Genomic DNA, 17,729 nt, shown 5'->3' on the forward strand with positions numbered 1-17,729 from the left:
AAATTTAGTAAAAAAAAATTTCATAGTTAATTATATACTAATTTAAAATTAATTTAGAAACTAATAATTTTTTAATTATCTCTAATTTAGTCATTATAATAATGAATTATTATTTTTCTCTAAAATAAATTTTTATTTAGTTTAATGATTTTTTTTAGGTATATTTCATCATCAAGTATCTTAATTTGTTAATAGTTTTGTTTAAACTTGAGGAAGAAGAAGTAAGAAATAATAGGTTTCTGGGAAGCTATTTCTAAAAGTAGGGAAGTATGGAGATACATTTTTAATTAAAAAGAATGTTTTAGTTGAAACTAAATAAAAAAAATATTTTTGTAAGAATCACTTATCTATAATATGTTTTTCATAAATACTTTATTTTCAAGCTTAAACGAACACTCACTCCTAATCTGCTTTTTAATAGTATTTATTTCTAAAAATCATTTTAAAAACACTTGTTTTATATTTGAATTAACTAAATTGATTATTTTCACATTGGGAACAGTAGTTACATTTATTTAATATTTTCGGTTTTATATAATCCAAAGTATGTGTATATATATCATATATGCACGTATTTTAAAAATGAAACATTAGCAATCTCAATATCATAGACCACAAAATTCTTAATAGGTTAAAAATAGATAACTAATATAAAAAATTATGCTAAATGTAATTTATGTTCTAATATTTTTTTACCGATGTGTTTAATTTTAAACTATATAGTTGTCTTTCTCGAATTTCATTTTACAAATTAGTAAATATATAAAAAAAAAAACAGAGGGCATATTAAAAAACAATTATTTTATATGTTGGTAGTATTATACCAAACCTAACTTAGAAATATCATGACCTCATACAATCATAAACGGACATTAATAGAGGTAGAAACCTAGAATTGACGTTAAATACTAATCTTAATCTTTACATTAGGGATTAATTGAGATTTACATAACACTGAACAAAAATCACAATGAACAAAACCAAATAGAAATGTATTCAACATTCTATATTTTGAGGGCTAGTACATAGAAAATTCCAATGTACCAATAAGCAACTAGAAAGTTGCTGAAAACAAAAATAAAAAAACTGCTACATATAACTAAAACTTCAGCTTTAGATCAGACCAAAGATGCATTTGAAAGAATTGGAAAAACAGTAATTATTACAGCATATGGTGTAGCTTAAAGATAGCATGCAGAGAAGCCATGGAAGAAGAAGAAGAGTTTGGCTGAGTAGGAATGGTGAGTGAATAAGTCTTCACTTTGTCCACCACCAGAGGAAGTCCTTGCGCCTGTTGATCTTCTTCTGGAGCTGAAGGAGGCCATAGAGTAAAGCTTCAGCAGTTGGAGGACAACCAGGAAGATAAATGTCAACAGGAACAATCCTGTCACATCCTCTAACAACTGAGTATGAATAGTGATAATATCCACCTCCATTAGCACAGCTTCCCATTGATATCACCCACCTTGGTTCTGGCATTTGATCATAAACCCTAATCATTTTTACCATCAAACAGGTTCATCTCATGTTAGCATCACTCTCTCAAACTCGAATATCACATAATAAGGTAATATTCACAATAAAAAATTAATCTTTCTGTCATCAAATTTTAGTAGGTTATAACTTACAAAAAAAATAAAAATTATTGTTCTAGTAAACACTCAAAATTTTTTAACTATCCTTCATTTTCAAGTTACCCATAATTTTTTTTTTCTTTTCAACCTCCTCTCATTCACAAACACAACCAAAAGGTTTACTTTCACATCATATAAAAACAAATACTTTCACTTTACTACCCATTTTAATAATATAATAATATGTATTAGTAGTTTATATTAAAATATAAAAAGAATATGGTTAGAATAATAATATAACGCGTTATGAAGTAAGAATAAATTTTCAACATAGCCTATTTTTAAAGGAGAAAAATATTTAAACTAAATAGTAGATATTTAAATTAAAATAAAATTTTTTTGTTGGAGATCCCAGATTAGAGATGAAAATATTTCATTGTATGTAAGTGGATTTTATAGGATTGAGTTAGACTTAAGGTCCAGTTTGTAACATGATATTAGAGCCATTTAAAAAGTCTATTCTAAACTTGTTGGGCCTATCGAATTAACCATAATATGTTGTCCTTGCACAAGCTATCACCTTTGGCGTGAGGAATGTGTTGGAAATTCTACATCGACTAAAAATGTGAATATTTCATTGTATATAAGTGTGCTCAAACCTCATCCTATAAGCTTGATTTTATGAGGTTGAATTAGATTTAAAATTCACTTCGTAATAGTTTTGGTTGTGATAGTTTTAAATAGTAGATAGAATTTTATGAGATAGTGAATACTTGAATAAAATAAGGAAAATGTAATGGTAGGATGGAAAGAAGGAGAAAACTAACTTGCGAAGGGCAGGGGCCATCTTGTTGGTGAGGGTGCCAGCAACGATCATGCAATCGGACTGGCGTGGGCTGGGCCTGAAGATGATTCCGAAGCGGTCCAGATCGTAACGGGCCGCACCCGTGTGCATCATCTCCACGGCGCAGCAGGCCAGCCCAAACGTCATGGGCCAGATGGATCCCACGCGGGCCCAGTTCATGAGGTTGTCCACCTTGGAGATCACGAACTCCGCCGGCTTCGACAACCCCACGGGGGAGGACTTCGACGTCGGCGGCGACGCACAATAACTCGTCGGAGCCACCGCGTCGGAGGAGCTGCTGTGGAGGAGCGACGCCGAAGCTAGCCGCTGAGGGAGGCGCCACGTGGTTCCGGTTCGAGTGATGAGAGCCATGGAGACACGAGCACGACACAACATGCACTTTGGTTTTTTTTTTTTTCCTCTGTGGTTTGTTTTGGAGGAATGAATGGTATTGTTCACGTAAACTCTCTGTTTCTTCTTGGGACAATCGATGTTGCAGTGTGGTCGCCATTTTAGGATCATGGTTGAACCAATTTTGTAACAAACCTTCCTTGTTTGTAGTTTTGGTGCTGATTGCTACACATCACCAAAACATTTTACTAAAATAACCATACATATACATGGGTTTCAATAAAGAAAAATGATACACAATTGTTGCAGTTTTATATAATTCTTTATGAATTTAAAAATAATTATATATAATAAAAAATAAATTTGTAAAATATTGAAAGTTATAATATGTATGATTACTCTTCAATAAATTTGGTTGAGATTGATTATAAAAGTAGAGCATATTTAACTCCTGAAAGCATTTTGCATATGATTGGAAAAGCTTTTATATTGTTAGTTACTTCTAGAATGACAAGAAAAAGTTTTCTCAAGGTTAAGTTGTAAAATTATTTTAATTTTAAGAGAAAATTTATTTATTTATTCTCAAAAAGATTGATAAAGGAGAAAAATATATAGAATATTAATTACATGAAAGATAAAGAACCCTAAATAAAATTTATCTTTTAATTAAAGTAGATATCAATAAAAAAAACTTCTAAATAAATCACTTTTAAGGCCCTATTTTTTCATTAATTTTATATAAGAAGAAGAATGATGACTCACTTTCAAATTGAAATTCTTTAAATCTAATGTTAGGATTTTGTTACTATTAACTTAAGCTTTTAACTTCTATTCAAGGGAAGATGAGTAATGAGATGGTAAGAATTAACGAGAAAAGGAAAAAGAAAGTATAGAAGATAAAATAAAAGACAGAAAAGGGAGAAGATGAATAGAAGAGAACTAATGAAACGATAAATATAGTATTTAATAGTTTTACAAAAGAGAAAATATATATTCAGACTAATTAAAGAAATATATTTATTTTTTTCAGTTCAACCGAGATTTTAACTATTTGACTCATTTTATAGAACTTCTCTTTAAACTTATTACTATTATACTTAGTTACTTAATTGAATAAATATAAAGTTAGATTTATAACTATAATACATCACTCGTATAAATAATTAAATATAAAATTTTTAATTCTTTCCTTACTCTTCTTCTCTTTATTCTCAAATTAATGTCTATCCATTTTTTTAACAAAACAAAAATAAATAAAGAAAATAACGAAAAAGTAAATATTTCAGAAAAATAAAAATAGTTATTTTACTTATATAAGACAAGTTAAGAAATGGACTGAGAAAAACAAAGCATAGCATTTATTAAGTTAATTATAAAATAAAAATGAAAGTAATAAACAAATATAATTGAGTAGAAAAGGAAATTCAAAAAAGTTGCCCGTTAACAAAGTGCATATTCCTTTCCCTCCCGTTTTCCCTGCACCTTCCACAAAACCTAGGGTTCCTCTTTCTCCCTTCAAATTCCCTTCATTCCCTTCACCTTCACTCTTCCCCTTCACACCCAAAGAAATTCCCCACAATCATGAACCCTAACCCTAATTCTAACCCTTACGAAACCATGCTAAAGGAATCCATCAACCGCTTCTTCGCCGAACGCCGCAGAGGCGTCACCAACTTCTCCGACTTCACCTCCATCTTCTCCCGCATGCTCCACGCTGCCCCCAACCCTCCCATTCCAGTCCTCTGGTTCTACGCTGCGCTCGAATTTCACGCCGCGCGCGACCCTTCAAGAAGCGCCAGGGACCTGTTCCAGCTGCTCGTTTCGTGTTCCGGTTCGTGCGGCTCCACGAAGCGGATCGCTGCGCTCGCGCCGTTGGTGTTTGTTCTGCACCGCATGACGCTTCGGCGCGGGGAGTTTCGGAGCGAGGTGGAGGAGCTGGTGGAAGGCGTTGTGAACTACTGCAGCATTTTCTGCGGGAAGGAGGTTTGCGACGGCGATGTGGCGGTTGTGGAGTTCGAGGATTTGATCAAGGTGTGGATGGTGGACGGTGGCGGTGGTGGTGGTGGGGTTTTTGGAGACTGCGGTGTGGAAGGGTTTTTCCCTCTTGTGAGTGAGGAATTTCGGAAGGGGATTGTGAGGGGTTGCGAGGTTGGGGTTTTGGCGGGAGTTGTTATGTGCGAAGCGCTTTTGTTGAAGCTGTGTTTGGCGTTTGAGAAAGGACTTAGCAGAGCGGAGCTGGAGAAGAATTTGCTGGCTTCAGCGGTTCAGACCATAACAGGGTTTCGGAGTTTTCGCTTTCTGGGTAAGACCTTTGTTTCTTTCTGAGCACACTTTTCTTTAGTTTAATTCTAATAATTTAAAATTAAATAAAACTCGTCTCTTTAAAATGAATGTATCAAAACAAACAAGTAAATTGACATGATCAAACAAAATTAGAAAATTTTCTATTTATATTTTTTTCTTCAATCACTTCATTTGACCAGATTTAATTTTAAATAATTCAAAATAAAATATAAGTTCCATTGAAAATATCTTATTAATTTAAATTTTTAAGGAACCTATTAATTTAATTATCTTGAGTATTTAACTAATTTTATGGGAAGTGGGTACCATGATATTCGACCATCCATTTATAATAAGAAAGAAAAACCCATAAAATACCCATTATGAATTTTATCCACTGATATGTTGTCAGAACTAGGCGTGGGTTTCATTTCTTGAATATTTTTATATTAGGAAAGCAGAATTATATAATTATATGCCTAATCACACTTAAACTCTGACTTAACCAAATTTTACCCTGTGCCTGTTTCTTTTTTGGCACTACATTTATATTCTCGCTTATTCTGACATCATTAAGAGTCAGAGGAGAATCTTTTATAAATCAAGGTTAATGATAAAGGTTTAATTTTTCCTTTATTTGACCTGTTTTGATTAGCTTCTTTAGAAGTCTAGGACAATTTTTTGTTGTTGACTTTTTCGCAAGTTAAAATTAGTCCGCTGAAAAAAAAAAAGGAAATTATATGAGAGGATTTCTACAAATTAATTCATGTATAAACTAATTTCTTTTTTTCTTTTTCTTTTTCTCTCCAACAACGAGTTTATGGAGAAACTTGATCAAACAGAAGCAAAAGCATTAAGTTTTATTCTTAAAAAACATATAATGTGTTTATTTAAGTGATAAGATATTAAGAAGTGTTTAACAAAAAACATTAATGAGATGCCCTTTATTTTCTTTAAAATATATTTTTATTTTCTGCAGAAAAAATGCTTTTTTTTGTTTCTTAATCTTACTTCGTAAATGCCTTCTTCTAATTGTGTTCTATAAACTTTGAAGTTTGAGTGTTGTTTCTTCACCATTTTAGGAAGCTGGGTCTGGATGAAACGCAGTTACGTTTGATTATAGTTTTCTCCTGTAGCCAAACCAATAAGATCACTTGATACAAGTGTTTGTTAATTGTCTTAGTTCAATCTCTTTTTACCCGTATTTGTTTATTTCTCAGCTTGACAAATGTCCAATCGTTGTGCTTTTTGGGATGACCTCATTACAGTTTTCATTTCTGTTCTTCCTGATTGCTGATTGGTCTCCATTCAGATACCCTTTTCAGGATGATGTTGGAGCCAGGTTTCCCAGTGACCTCTCTACTGGTCAGTACCGTGTCTCTTTTGCTTTAATTTTCCTTGATCTTAATTTTCCTCTTAGAAAAAAAACACCTTTTTCTCCAGAAAACTTTGTTGGATCTCAAAACTAAATAGACTAACTTCAAATAACTACAAGCCCAATTACCCTGCATGGCATATGTTTAATGGAGGCTAGTCATGTCTTGACGTCACTGCCATCTATAGAGGTTACTCAGGTTAGCATGCAAGAAAATCTAAAGGGCACTGTTTTTTAGTATGCAATACATATTTTTTAGTGCTCAAATTTATTCTTTATAAAATAAGTGATGAAAGACCAGGAGTTGAAGTATTGATTATTGTTGGAAAACTGAGTTACATTTTGGAAATTTAAAACTCAACCTTACCAGTAACATTCTTTACATAACCGATTATTCATGAATGGTTCACTAGTTTTTTATTTTCAGTATAATGTCTGTGAAAAGGGGTTACTGCTTGGTTAGCTACATTAATAATTCATTGCCATAGTCTTCACGGTCATTGAATCCAATACTGGGCACCCTTCTTCTGTTGGTAATTTCAGCTCCTAGTTCTATGGAAATGACTTTATTCCTTTTACCTTCAATAAATGTGTGATGTATATTACTTGTTTCTAATTTTTACTATTACATTCAACGACTAACTGCTTGTTTTACTGTAGGGTTCTGAAAATCAAGTTCTTGTAAAAGAAGTCCTGTACAATTCTGTGATGATGATAGACTATTCATTCATTAATCCTCAGGCAGAATTTTCACTATATGCCAACAGCTTGAAAGATGTTGCTATAACTTGGTTGTTTGTTGCTGAGTTAGCTGTGCAGTCTGCTAGGTATGAGAAAAGGCTATTGTGACTGATGAATGAAGGGTTTGTGGAATGTTTCACCTGACAAGTCTCATTCTCTGGTTTGGTCACAGGGAAAAAGGTGACCAGGGGAAAGCTATGTCTTACATAAATGCCTTCTGTAGATCTTGTATACCCATTCAATTGATCAACTGGGTTACTAATCAAAATTGCACAGGCAGGAATATCAGCAGACCAAATGTTTCCACTCCCATAGCTCTTATAAGTGAGTTCCTCCGATTTTTCTTGCAATTATTATTGTTTTTCTTTTTTACTTCTCTCCGTACCATTAACAGACTGCTATATTTTAAAAAGTTCAGGAAACTCTACAGTTGAATGCTGCACACAATTTCAAATTTTATTAAATGCTTGTCTGGTTTTTGTCAGATCAAGTTGAATGTGGACCTGAGATCCACATCCTAGCTAGAGTTATTTAAGTGGTTTTCATTTTTCAATTTAAAACGTGAAAACAAGATTCCATGCTCTAAATCAAACATACACAAGTGTCACTGGTGATTGAAATAAGATTGTTGTTATAACTGAAACAACTACCATTTATGCATTCTCCTTGGTTTTCTTTGTGAGACTACTCTTTTTGTTTCCTCTTGTATCTAATAGTGATTTCATGTTCAGAGTGGCTTCTAGTTGTTGAGGAACAAGGAATTCCAGTGTTTGCTGGCGAAACTGCCAAGCAGATGGACTTAATGTTCAAAGCTAACTTTTTCACTTCAAGAACCGAGTGCTTATTTCCAGTGATCAAGCATTTCTTCAACAATCTGGACAAGAATATCTTTTCTCTGAGTGGAGAAGCCGGGGCAGATAAACTTGATGATGACATAGAGATGGCTGATACTGTGGACACTGTAAGTTTGGCTGCTGCTGATAATCTGAGCTCAGTTATTGATGGGACAAGAAAACGCAAAGAAGGGATCGATGATGATACTAATAAAACACCGCTAAAATATTTGAGATGTCATATTCATGAGAATACAGTAAGAGAAAACCCATTTACATTCAGGCAACAATGATGCTTTGGATGTTGGGAGCACAGTGCATTGAATATTTTGGTCCAATTAACGTCCAAAACATATGATAGGTGAATTGAAACTCTATTAGGACACTGGTCTATAATTTTTTGACCATCCTTGTTTGTCATTTTGGTTCTAGGAATTTGGAAACATTCACCCAAAAACTTCTGCAAGATCTTCTGCCAAAGTATATATAAATATATTTGGATATTGGACTAACCCTAGTTTTCATTCAATTTCGTTTTAGTTGGAATATCTGTTTGCATACGTAAAAGACTTGTTAGATCAAATATAAAATAATTACTGTTTGAACTTATTTATAAATTTTATTATAGTTTACTTTATTCTTCTAAATTTTAATGGTAAAAAAATGAATAATATGTACTACTGGAATATTTGTTTGGTAAAGAATATTTTTACTTTTCATAAATTAGTAATAGTATTGGTGGAAACGGCCAAATTTGCGTCTGTCGATCTGTATGTAAATTGGAGTGGAACCTATTACATTTTTATTATATATTTTAAAATATTAATTTATATTTAATTTAATTTTTATTTTTTTTATCTTCCTGATAAAATGTTTATATTTTTATCATATTAAAGCTTGCTAACATATTTTCTGTTATGCAAACTTTTTAGTTTTACCTTTTTATAATTGAAGTTTAATGTATTTTTATCTTGTTAAAAGAATAATTAATTTAAAATTATTATGACAGTATAAATATATATATATATATATATATAATTCACTAAAATACTAAAAATATTATTAAATTAATAAATATCCTAATTATGTGTTTAGGGTTTAGAAGATGTACTATTAGTACTAATAATCAAATAGCCCTAAGTGACTGGTCAGAACCAGTCCCTAAGATCTAAGTAATAACTTTTCGTACAATATAATTAGCCTAATTAGGTGTACAAAGTGATGTTTTGGCATCGAGGTTAATTCAGTGACTTGTCCTAATCTAAACTCAATCGAAGCCTCATTACCATCCTATAAATATGCACTCTTTTAAAGGCAAAAATATGTGATGAACAACGTTTATTAGCCCAACCTACCATATACCAATACTGACTTAGAGATCGTATTGTCTTTTGCAGTGACAAGGAGCACTCAAGATGATAAGGAGAGCACTTCTCAGCTCATACAAGAATAGAGGATGTAAATGAAATATCTTGAAATTATAGTAATTGTACATATTTAATTACATGTAAAAATCTTAGATGATATAAGTTGCTTAAAAAACTATCCTTTTTGAAAAATTAGGACGAAATTTTTTCTTAAATATGTTGGTAAGAGGGTTTCAAATGTAGTGATAAAATGGTCTCTTTGAACCAACTAGAATTATTGATAATATTATGGTTCCTAATGAATTTTCTTTATGGACTCTAGATGAAAATAAAATAGTACAACATGTATGTAAGAACTAAGAACATTATATTTTTTGCTTTAAGTATTGATAAATTTTATATAGTTTATGTGTGTTCTTCAGCTAAAGAAACGTGGGATGTGTTAGAGTTCACTTTTGAAGGAATTGAAAAGGTTAAGATAGCAATGAAAAATACTCTCATACAAGAGTATGAGATGCTTATGATGCTTCAAAAATGAAAACATTGATGATGTTCAAAAGAGGTTCACTCATATAATAAATTATTCTTGCTATTGGAAAGACCCTTGACAAAGAATAACTCATTGTCAAGATTTTTAAAATCTTAAATAGGTCATGACGACCAAAGGTTATTTCTATCTTTAAATCAAAAGATATCACTATGATGAATATGACCATCTTGCTTGGTAAGTTGCGGTGCGGCACCACAAATTAGAACTAGGAAGATTGAAGGGAGAGGAAGAACGAGAGAAGAAGAAAGGCATAACTCTAAGTATTACAGTAAATGAAGATGAATATTCCTTGTCTGATGTGATGCTTTAATGTAGCGTACGTAATCGTAATGAAGAAAGAGAGATTTTGATGAATCCTAATTATAGAGAAAAATAAATATAAAAGAAACTTTTATTCACTTGTATATTAGAGAGTAAAATACATGGTGTATATATAAGAAAAAGATTAAGACTTAGCTGAAACAGAAAAGGAAAGTTGGGTCAAACAAACAAAGCCCAATAATTTAAAATAGAAAATTAAATATATTAACACCCCCTTCAAGCTGGGGAGTAGATATTTGTCAGGCCCAGCTTGGATTTGAGAGTAGAGAATTGTGCGGAAGCAAGGGGCTTGGTGAATATGTCAGCAACTTGCATTGCAGAAGTAATGGGTAGTAGTTTGAGGAGACCAGAGTTAAGTTTTTCACGAACTAGGTGGCAATCAATTTCGATATGCTTGGTTCGTTCATGAAAAACTTGATTGGAAGCTATTTGAAGGGCAGATTTGTTGTCACAGTACAGGGTTGCAGGCTGGGAGAGAGGAAGATGTAAATCCTGAAGGAGGTAAGACAACCATTGTAACTCACATGTGGTGGTGGCAAGGGTTCTATACTCGGCTTCAGAGGAGCGGGAGATAGTTGACTGCTTCTTTGATTTCCATGATATTAGGGAGTCTCCTAAGTAGATGGAATATCCAGTGACAGATTTGCGTGTGGTAGGACATGTTGCCCAGTCAGAGTCACTAGTGTGAGACAACTTGCTGATGATGAGTTGTGGGTGCAGATATGAATTGGCTTAAATTGTGGACAGCGAAGGCGATGTCTGGTCGCGTGTTGGTTAAGTAAATTAGACGTCCAAGGAGTCTTCTGTATTGAGAAGTGGCATTAGCATCGAGAGGTGAGCCTTGGTCGGGAGAGAGACGAGAGGTGTGAGTCATAGGAGTGGCCACAGGTGCAGAGTCAAGCATGCCAGTTTCTTGAAGGAGATAAGAGTATACTTGCGTTGACTTAAATGAAGACCAGTACTGTTGCGAGCAATTTCCAGTCCCAAAAAGTAAGTGAGATTACCTAAATTTTTTATCTTGAAGTGATGGTGAAGGGATGCAGTAATTGTATTGATTTCCTCCGTGTCATCACCAGTTAAGAGCAAGTCATCAACATAAACAAGAATAACAATAACAGTGAGTTTATCATTATTATATTTAAGAAAAAGAGAGTGATCAGCAACAGAAATAGAGTAATTATTTGATAAAAGAAAAGTAGAAAGTTTGGCGTACCATTGGCGACCAGCTTGACGAAGGCCATACAAAGATCGTTGAAGCTTGCAAACATGCTGGGGAGAAGGAAGAGAGAGGCCAGGTGGGGGGTCATGTATATCTCTTCATGGAGATCACCATGAAGAAATGCATTATTGACATCAAGTTGTTTTAAAATCCAATTTTTGGTAGTGGCAATAGCAAGCAGAAGGCGGAGGGTAGTGAGTTTAGCAACAGGTGCAAAAGTGTCTAATAAATCAAGTCCTTCAAGTTGGGTAAACCCTTTGGCAACAACTCTAGCTTTGTGGCGCTCAACAATGCCATCAGAATGGTATTTGATTTTATATACCCATTTACAACCAATAGTTTTCTTTCTTGGAAGGAGAGGGGTAAGTTGCCAAGTATTGTTAGCAGCAAGAGCTTGAAGCTCATCTTGCACGGCAGATTGCCAAGAAGCATGTTTGGAGGCTTCGTTATATGTCTGAGGTTCAGGATGAGAATTGATAGAGGAAATAACATTTCTAAAATTGGAAGATAAGGAATTGTAAGACAAGTAATTATGAATAGGATATCTACTACTTACAGTGTTGGTTGCAGTGTGGAAATCTGCAAGATAGGCAGGTTGTCGGTGAGGACGAGCTGATCTTCTTGGAAATTGGGGTGAGATGCTTCCTGGAGATGCAGGCAGTGATAATTCTGATGGAGGTGCAATGTTGGATGTAGGAGCAGAGGCACTATTTGTTGGAAGATTATAGGATAATGAGGCTGGTGGAGGAACAGTATTGGGTGCAGGAGTAGAGGCACATGACTCGACAGGAGGTGCAGTATCAGAAAAAAAATCAAAAGCAGAATTATATGCATTAGAAATAGGGAGAGATAAAGTGTTAGGGTCCTTAGGCAAGTCACTGTCCAATTTATATGGAAAGTGGTTTTCATGAAAGATTACATGTCTTGATATCTCTATGCTATGAAACTTTAAATTTAAGATAATATAACCTTTTGTATTTTGCGGGAAGCCAAGAAAAATACCTTTGATAGATCTATCATCTAATTTTTTCCTATGTGCAGTAATGGTACTAGCATAACAGAGACAACCAAACACTTTTAAAAAGGAAATGTCATATGGTTTTCCAAACAACTTTTCATGAGGAGTGATGTTATCAAGTAATGGAGTAGGAATAACATTTATTAAGAAAACAACATGATTTACCGCAAATTCCCAAAAAATAGGAGGAAGATTTGCTTGAAAAAGTAAAGCCCAGGTTACATTTAGTATGTGTTGATGTTCACGTTCTACAATGCCATTTTGTTGTGGTGTTTCAACACAAGATTTTTGATGTATAATTTCCTTTGAAGCATAAAAATTTGGCATAGCAAACTCAACACCATTGTCAGTACGAATCGTTTTGATATTAGTTTTGAAATGATTTTGAACGAAAACAGTGAAGTTAATGATGTGTTGACGCACTTCAGATTTGTTATGCAGCAGAATAACCCAAGTATAACGCGAGTAATCATCAACAATAGTTAAGAAATAACGAAAACCTTGCATAGAAATTATGGAACATGGTCCCCAAATATCAAAGTGTACAAGATCAAAAATAGCTGAGGTAACAGTATTGCTTAAAGTGAAAGGAAGTTTTCTCTGTTTTGCACGACTACAAGTGTCACATATACATGATGAGTATCAACAGTAATAAAAGAGTATTGTTTGCTTAAGACATGTAATCTTTCATGTGAAGGGTGTCCTAGTCTATAATGCCATAGTGTTTTGTCTGTGATATTACAATTAATAAAAGGAGCAAAACAATGCGGTTTAGAATGACTAGAAGCAGGCAAGGTAGTGACAAGGTACAAGCCAGCAGTGGCTTTAACTGTACCAATCCTCTCTTGAGTGAGATTGTCTTGTATAATGCAGTGGGTTGAAGTGAAAGTTAAAGTGCATTTAAGTTGGTGTGTGAGTTTAGAAACAGATATTAAGTTTAATTGAAAATGAGGCACGTATAACACATCAGACAAATAAAACTGATCAGAAAAACATACTAAACCAGAATATGTGGCATAAACAGTTTGGCCATTTGGAAGACTAATTAAGACAGGTTTAATTTTAGTATAAGTAGTAAAAACGTTCAAATTGTGACAAACATGATCAGTGGCACCAGAATCAATAATCCAAGATTCTTTTATAGAAGATAGTGAAGAGAGAAACTTACCTGTTGAAGAATGCTCAGTATTGGGGATTTCATCCGTAGAGATAGTGCCGACTTGATTAATTTGAGTGTGAGGGGCAAGATCCTCAAGGTTTTGTTGACGCAAAATGTTGGTAAGGAATTGACACTGTTGTGATGTAAGTTGAATCCCCTTTACATCCTATTCTTTAGGAAAAAGCTCAGAAAAAGTGTCAGTAGTAATCATATTATTGGCTTGGGATGTCCAATTAGTGAATTTGTAGCCAGGAGGGAACCCATGCTTTTTATAACAGGTGTCAACAGTGTGGCCAAGACGATTACAAAAAGTGCAGACTTTTCTAGTAAAAGAAAACTTTGAGGTTTTAACATTACCAGAAGGAAAACCCACTTTGCGAAAACAAACAGCCTCAGTATGACCATATTTACCACAAAAATTGCATGTAATAGTGTGACTACTATTAAGACTATGAAGACTAGGGTTTTCATTAAACATTGCCTAAAAGATTTTTAAAACCAATCAAGATTTTGAAAGAGAACAGAAAAAAAAACCAAGAACAGCAAAGAGGGAAATAAAAATCAGAGAGAAGCGCAGCAGAACTCTTCATTCGAACAGCTCTGATACCATATTACAGTAAATGAAGATGAATATTCCTTGTCTGATGTGATGCTTTAATGTAGCGTACGTAATCGCACGTAATCGTGTAATGAAGAAAGAGAGGTTTTGATGAACCCTAATTGTAGAGAAAAATAAATATAAAAGAAACTTTTATTCACTTGTATATTAGAGAGTAAAATACATGGTGTATATATAAGAAAAAGATTAAGACCTAGCTGAAACAGAAAAGGAAAGTTGGGTCAAACAAACAAAACCCAATAATTTAAAATAGAAAGTTAAATATATTAACACTAAGTGTTGATACTTAGAAAACTGAGTTTTGTATGAAATAAAAAAAAAATGAACAATTGAAAATTTGAATCTACACTGAATAATTTATAAAAAATTATAAAGTATATAAGAACACACCTTTGATGGCAAAGAAACACAACAAGAAGCAAGATCAAGGATCAACCTACACATGACATGAATGTGGTGAGCAAGGTAAACATGATTGCCCTTTATTAAAATTGAAAAAAAAAAGGAATGAAAGAAATACATTAAGAAAACAAAAGGCTTACACTAGATAATGCTTTCAACTAAAAGTTCAAGTGAAAGAAGTCAATCTTTGTTTGGTGATAGATGAAGAATAATTAAGTAGAAGTATCATAAGTAACTCTAATCTTGAAATTGATGAAAACTATGATAAATTGTTTGATGCATTTAATGAATTACATGAATAAGTAAAAGACATTTCTTATTCAAACAATCAACTCAAAGGAGATAATAGATGGCTTGAAAATAGATTAAAAAAATTGCAAGAGGAAAATGACAATTTAAAAATCGATATTAATGCTTTCGAAATGATTTATGAAAACTCTTCATGTAATTGCAAATCAAATTCTCAAGATAAAACTCATGATTGTGAAAACTAAAAAAAAAAACATGTAGAAAAATAGAATCCCTTTTGAAAACTCTTGCAAAATTCATATTAGGAAGATCAAATTTAGATGCATTCCTAACTTCACAAAAAGTGCACTATGGAAAAAACTGAAATTGGTTTTACACATCAAAATAACAAAAAGGTTTCAGAAATTTCTTCAATTTCATAATACCATATACATCACCATTTGTCACTTGTTTCTATTAGAAAATTGGTCAGGCATCAAACATATTTTATATAAGAAAAGCATGGTGTTCCTAGATATGTCTAGATTCCCAAAGAAAACCACATGTGTGTTAACCCAAAGGACCCAATATAAATTTGGTAGCTAAAAATTATTTTTAATTTATTTTGAAAATGTTTTGATGTAAATCATTGTTTGATATGTTGTGGAACATCAATTAGGTATTTTAGATTATTCCAACACTCATTAACTGAATCATGTGATATTTATACCATCTGACTTGTATTTTTGTGCTATTTAATCAATTATATTTCATTATAACACATTAATCAATCACTCTTATATTTTCCATTGATATTTGGTCATATCAATCATCATTCATATTTTCTTTCACAACTAGCATTGTAGTGTGTAATTTATTTTTTTATGTATTAGTATTTATAAAATACACAAATAATTTGCAATTTATTTTGTCATTTAAAAATAATATGAAAATAAAATGTATATATATATTATAAAAATTATTGTGAAAATATATTAGTAGAAAAGATATATTTATAAATTCAATTCGTTAGGAATAGATAGTTTAGAAATGGTTTTATAAGAAATTACTTGTAGATTTAAATTTAGTAGGAAAATTACCCTTATTACGTCTAAATAAATTTTTTCATAAGTAGATTTGTTATATTTTTTTTTTCATGAAAATTTATTGTAAATATTATTTAACAAAAAAATTTCTACTAATTTTTAAATCTTGCATTAATTAATTATTCATGTTCTTTTAACACATAAAGGTAGAGAGATATACATATTTATAAGTGACATGTGTTCAACATTCTATAACAAGGATAAAGTAGGGGTGGCAATGCGGGCTGGCCCGTCCCGCATAGGCCCGCCCGCACTTGGCTCGCAAAAAAAGGGTCGGGTTGGCTCGCCCTGCATAGAATTTGTGGGCTGATTTTTCTAACCCGTCCCGCATAAGGTTTGACCTGCGGGTTTGTAGGTCAGCCCGCATAAAAAATATTTATTAAAAAAAAATAATTTTTTAAATAAAAATTTTGAATTTTTTTATTTAGATGCATTAGGTAAATTGTCTCATAATATTATTTTCATGAAACATGCATAATAAGATGTTATTAAAAAATTTGGAATGTAAAATATGAGGCTACATGAAGAAAATATGGGAATGTAGAAAAAAATTATACATTTTAAAGTTATGCGAGTTATGCGGATCATCCCGCCTCGCCCTGCACTTGGCCCACGCGGACTGTGGGTTATGTGGAGCGGCTCTAAGTGGACCAGCAAGTTGAAATAAGTAACCCGCCCCGCGTTGGCCCACCCCACTTTGCCACCCAGAGATACAAGTTTCATTATTACACACAATAAGTTAAGATTATAATAGTTGATTATATGAAATGAGTAATTAGAAAAATTAATCAAGTAGCACGGTTTGTAATTAACATACAAAATAGGCTTAAATAACTCTATAAATACAAGATTTCCATTTGATCAAAGTATGTCCTTCTAATCCTAATATATTCTTACTTTGAACACCGAACACTTAGTTAAAAATTAGAAAAAAAAATATATTATAAGTATATTCCTTAATTCCATTAAAGATAATCCCAAGAACAAAAAAGATATTTCCAAGATCCAAGAAGAGAATGAATATCGTGTCAATATGTGAAGGTTATCTACAAGTAAAAAATTATTTTTATTCCATACAAGAACAATTCAGAGACAATTATCTATAAATCCAAATTCATGAATGTTAAAAAAACTACTTTCTTAAAGATTTTTATAAGAAACCTATAGAAAAAGTTGTATAAAATATAAAAAATAAAAGTGTAGCCGTGTCAATATTTGACAGATAGAAAGAAAGAAAAAGAAGATGACAGCAACTAGTAGTTGAGAATCATTTTCCAAAGGCCCTTGTTGATTTAAATGAATTTTGTTTTTTCTTGCATGAATTAGGAGTTATTGTTTATGAGTTACGTAAAATGGCAATTTAGTTGAATGGGACAGGGGTTGCAAATTTCTGAATTGAAAGTGAAATGTGTGCAAAAGGGTACCATACAGTGGTACCCATTCTTATTTCTCAAACCAAAAACTTCTCTAACCATTGCATTGACTTTCTTCTAACCTATGTAGCAGAAACACGGACCACACTCATACGATATGATACACAACTAGACACATAAATACGTATAATTCATACTTATATGATACATAAATAAACACAGAAATATGTATAATTTTTAAAATGTAAAATACAAGAACATGAATCTATATATTATATAATTATAAATTATATAAATTAACAATAAAAATTTATGAGTAAATTATGTTCTATATTTTTTTATAAAGTATAAAGATATTTTTCATGA

General features: G+C 32.4%; 2 protein-coding genes across 5 annotated transcripts; one reads left to right on the top strand and one right to left on the bottom strand.

Moving 5' to 3' along the window:
* Positions 1 to 971: 971 nt before the first annotated feature.
* Positions 972 to 2,929, bottom strand: LOC137816617 (uncharacterized). The gene is made up of 2 exons (XM_068619830.2): positions 2,402 to 2,929; positions 972 to 1,492 (listed from the first exon to the last, which is right to left on the bottom strand). Exons 1-2 carry the CDS (start codon positions 2,812 to 2,814, stop codon positions 1,258 to 1,260), a joined length of 648 nt encoding a protein of 215 aa, XP_068475931.1. The 5' UTR covers positions 2,815 to 2,929; the 3' UTR covers positions 972 to 1,257.
* Positions 2,930 to 4,192: 1,263 nt separating this feature from the next.
* On the top strand, positions 4,193 to 8,513 carry LOC137816610 (SNF2 domain protein). Of its 4 annotated transcripts, XR_016518542.1 has the most exons (6): positions 4,207 to 5,071; positions 6,365 to 6,417; positions 6,855 to 6,960; positions 7,088 to 7,254; positions 7,341 to 7,492; positions 7,900 to 8,513. XR_016518542.1 is itself a non-coding variant. In XM_068619823.2 (5 exons), exons 1-5 carry the CDS (start codon positions 4,351 to 4,353, stop codon positions 8,292 to 8,294), a joined length of 1,488 nt encoding a protein of 495 aa, XP_068475924.2. In that variant the 5' UTR covers positions 4,193 to 4,350; the 3' UTR covers positions 8,295 to 8,513. The 4 variants fall into 4 exon arrangements, 2 of the variants coding, with proteins under 2 accessions (XP_068475924.2, XP_090154528.1); XM_068619823.2 differs by lacking the exon at positions 6,855 to 6,960 and having other exon boundaries at positions 4,193 to 5,071; XR_016518543.1 differs by lacking the exons at positions 7,088 to 7,254; positions 7,341 to 7,492; positions 7,900 to 8,513 and adding an exon at positions 6,496 to 6,626.
* Positions 8,514 to 17,729: the final 9,216 nt, after the last annotated feature.

This window comes from Phaseolus vulgaris, chromosome 1 (assembly GCF_051622355.1).
Source record: "Phaseolus vulgaris cultivar YP4 chromosome 1, ASM5162235v1, whole genome shotgun sequence".
NCBI lineage: Eukaryota > Viridiplantae > Streptophyta > Magnoliopsida > Fabales > Fabaceae > Phaseolus > Phaseolus vulgaris.

Excerpts from the sequence above, each read along its gene's own strand:
- LOC137816617 (XM_068619830.2), bottom strand. The coding sequence starts at position 2,814 with ATGTTGTGTCGTGCTCGTGTCTCCATGGCTCTCATCACTCGAACCGGA. Across the intron at positions 1,493-2,401 it reads ATGGCCCCTGCCCTTCGCAA|GGTTTATGATCAAATGCCAG; the intron begins GTTAGTTTTCTC and ends AAAAATGATTAG.
- LOC137816610 (XM_068619823.2), top strand. The coding sequence starts at position 4,351 with ATGAACCCTAACCCTAATTCTAACCCTTACGAAACCATGCTAAAGGAA. Across the intron at positions 7,255-7,340 it reads TTAGCTGTGCAGTCTGCTAG|GGAAAAAGGTGACCAGGGGA; the intron begins GTATGAGAAAAG and ends GTTTGGTCACAG. Across the intron at positions 7,493-7,899 it reads CACTCCCATAGCTCTTATAA|AGTGGCTTCTAGTTGTTGAG; the intron begins GTGAGTTCCTCC and ends TTTCATGTTCAG.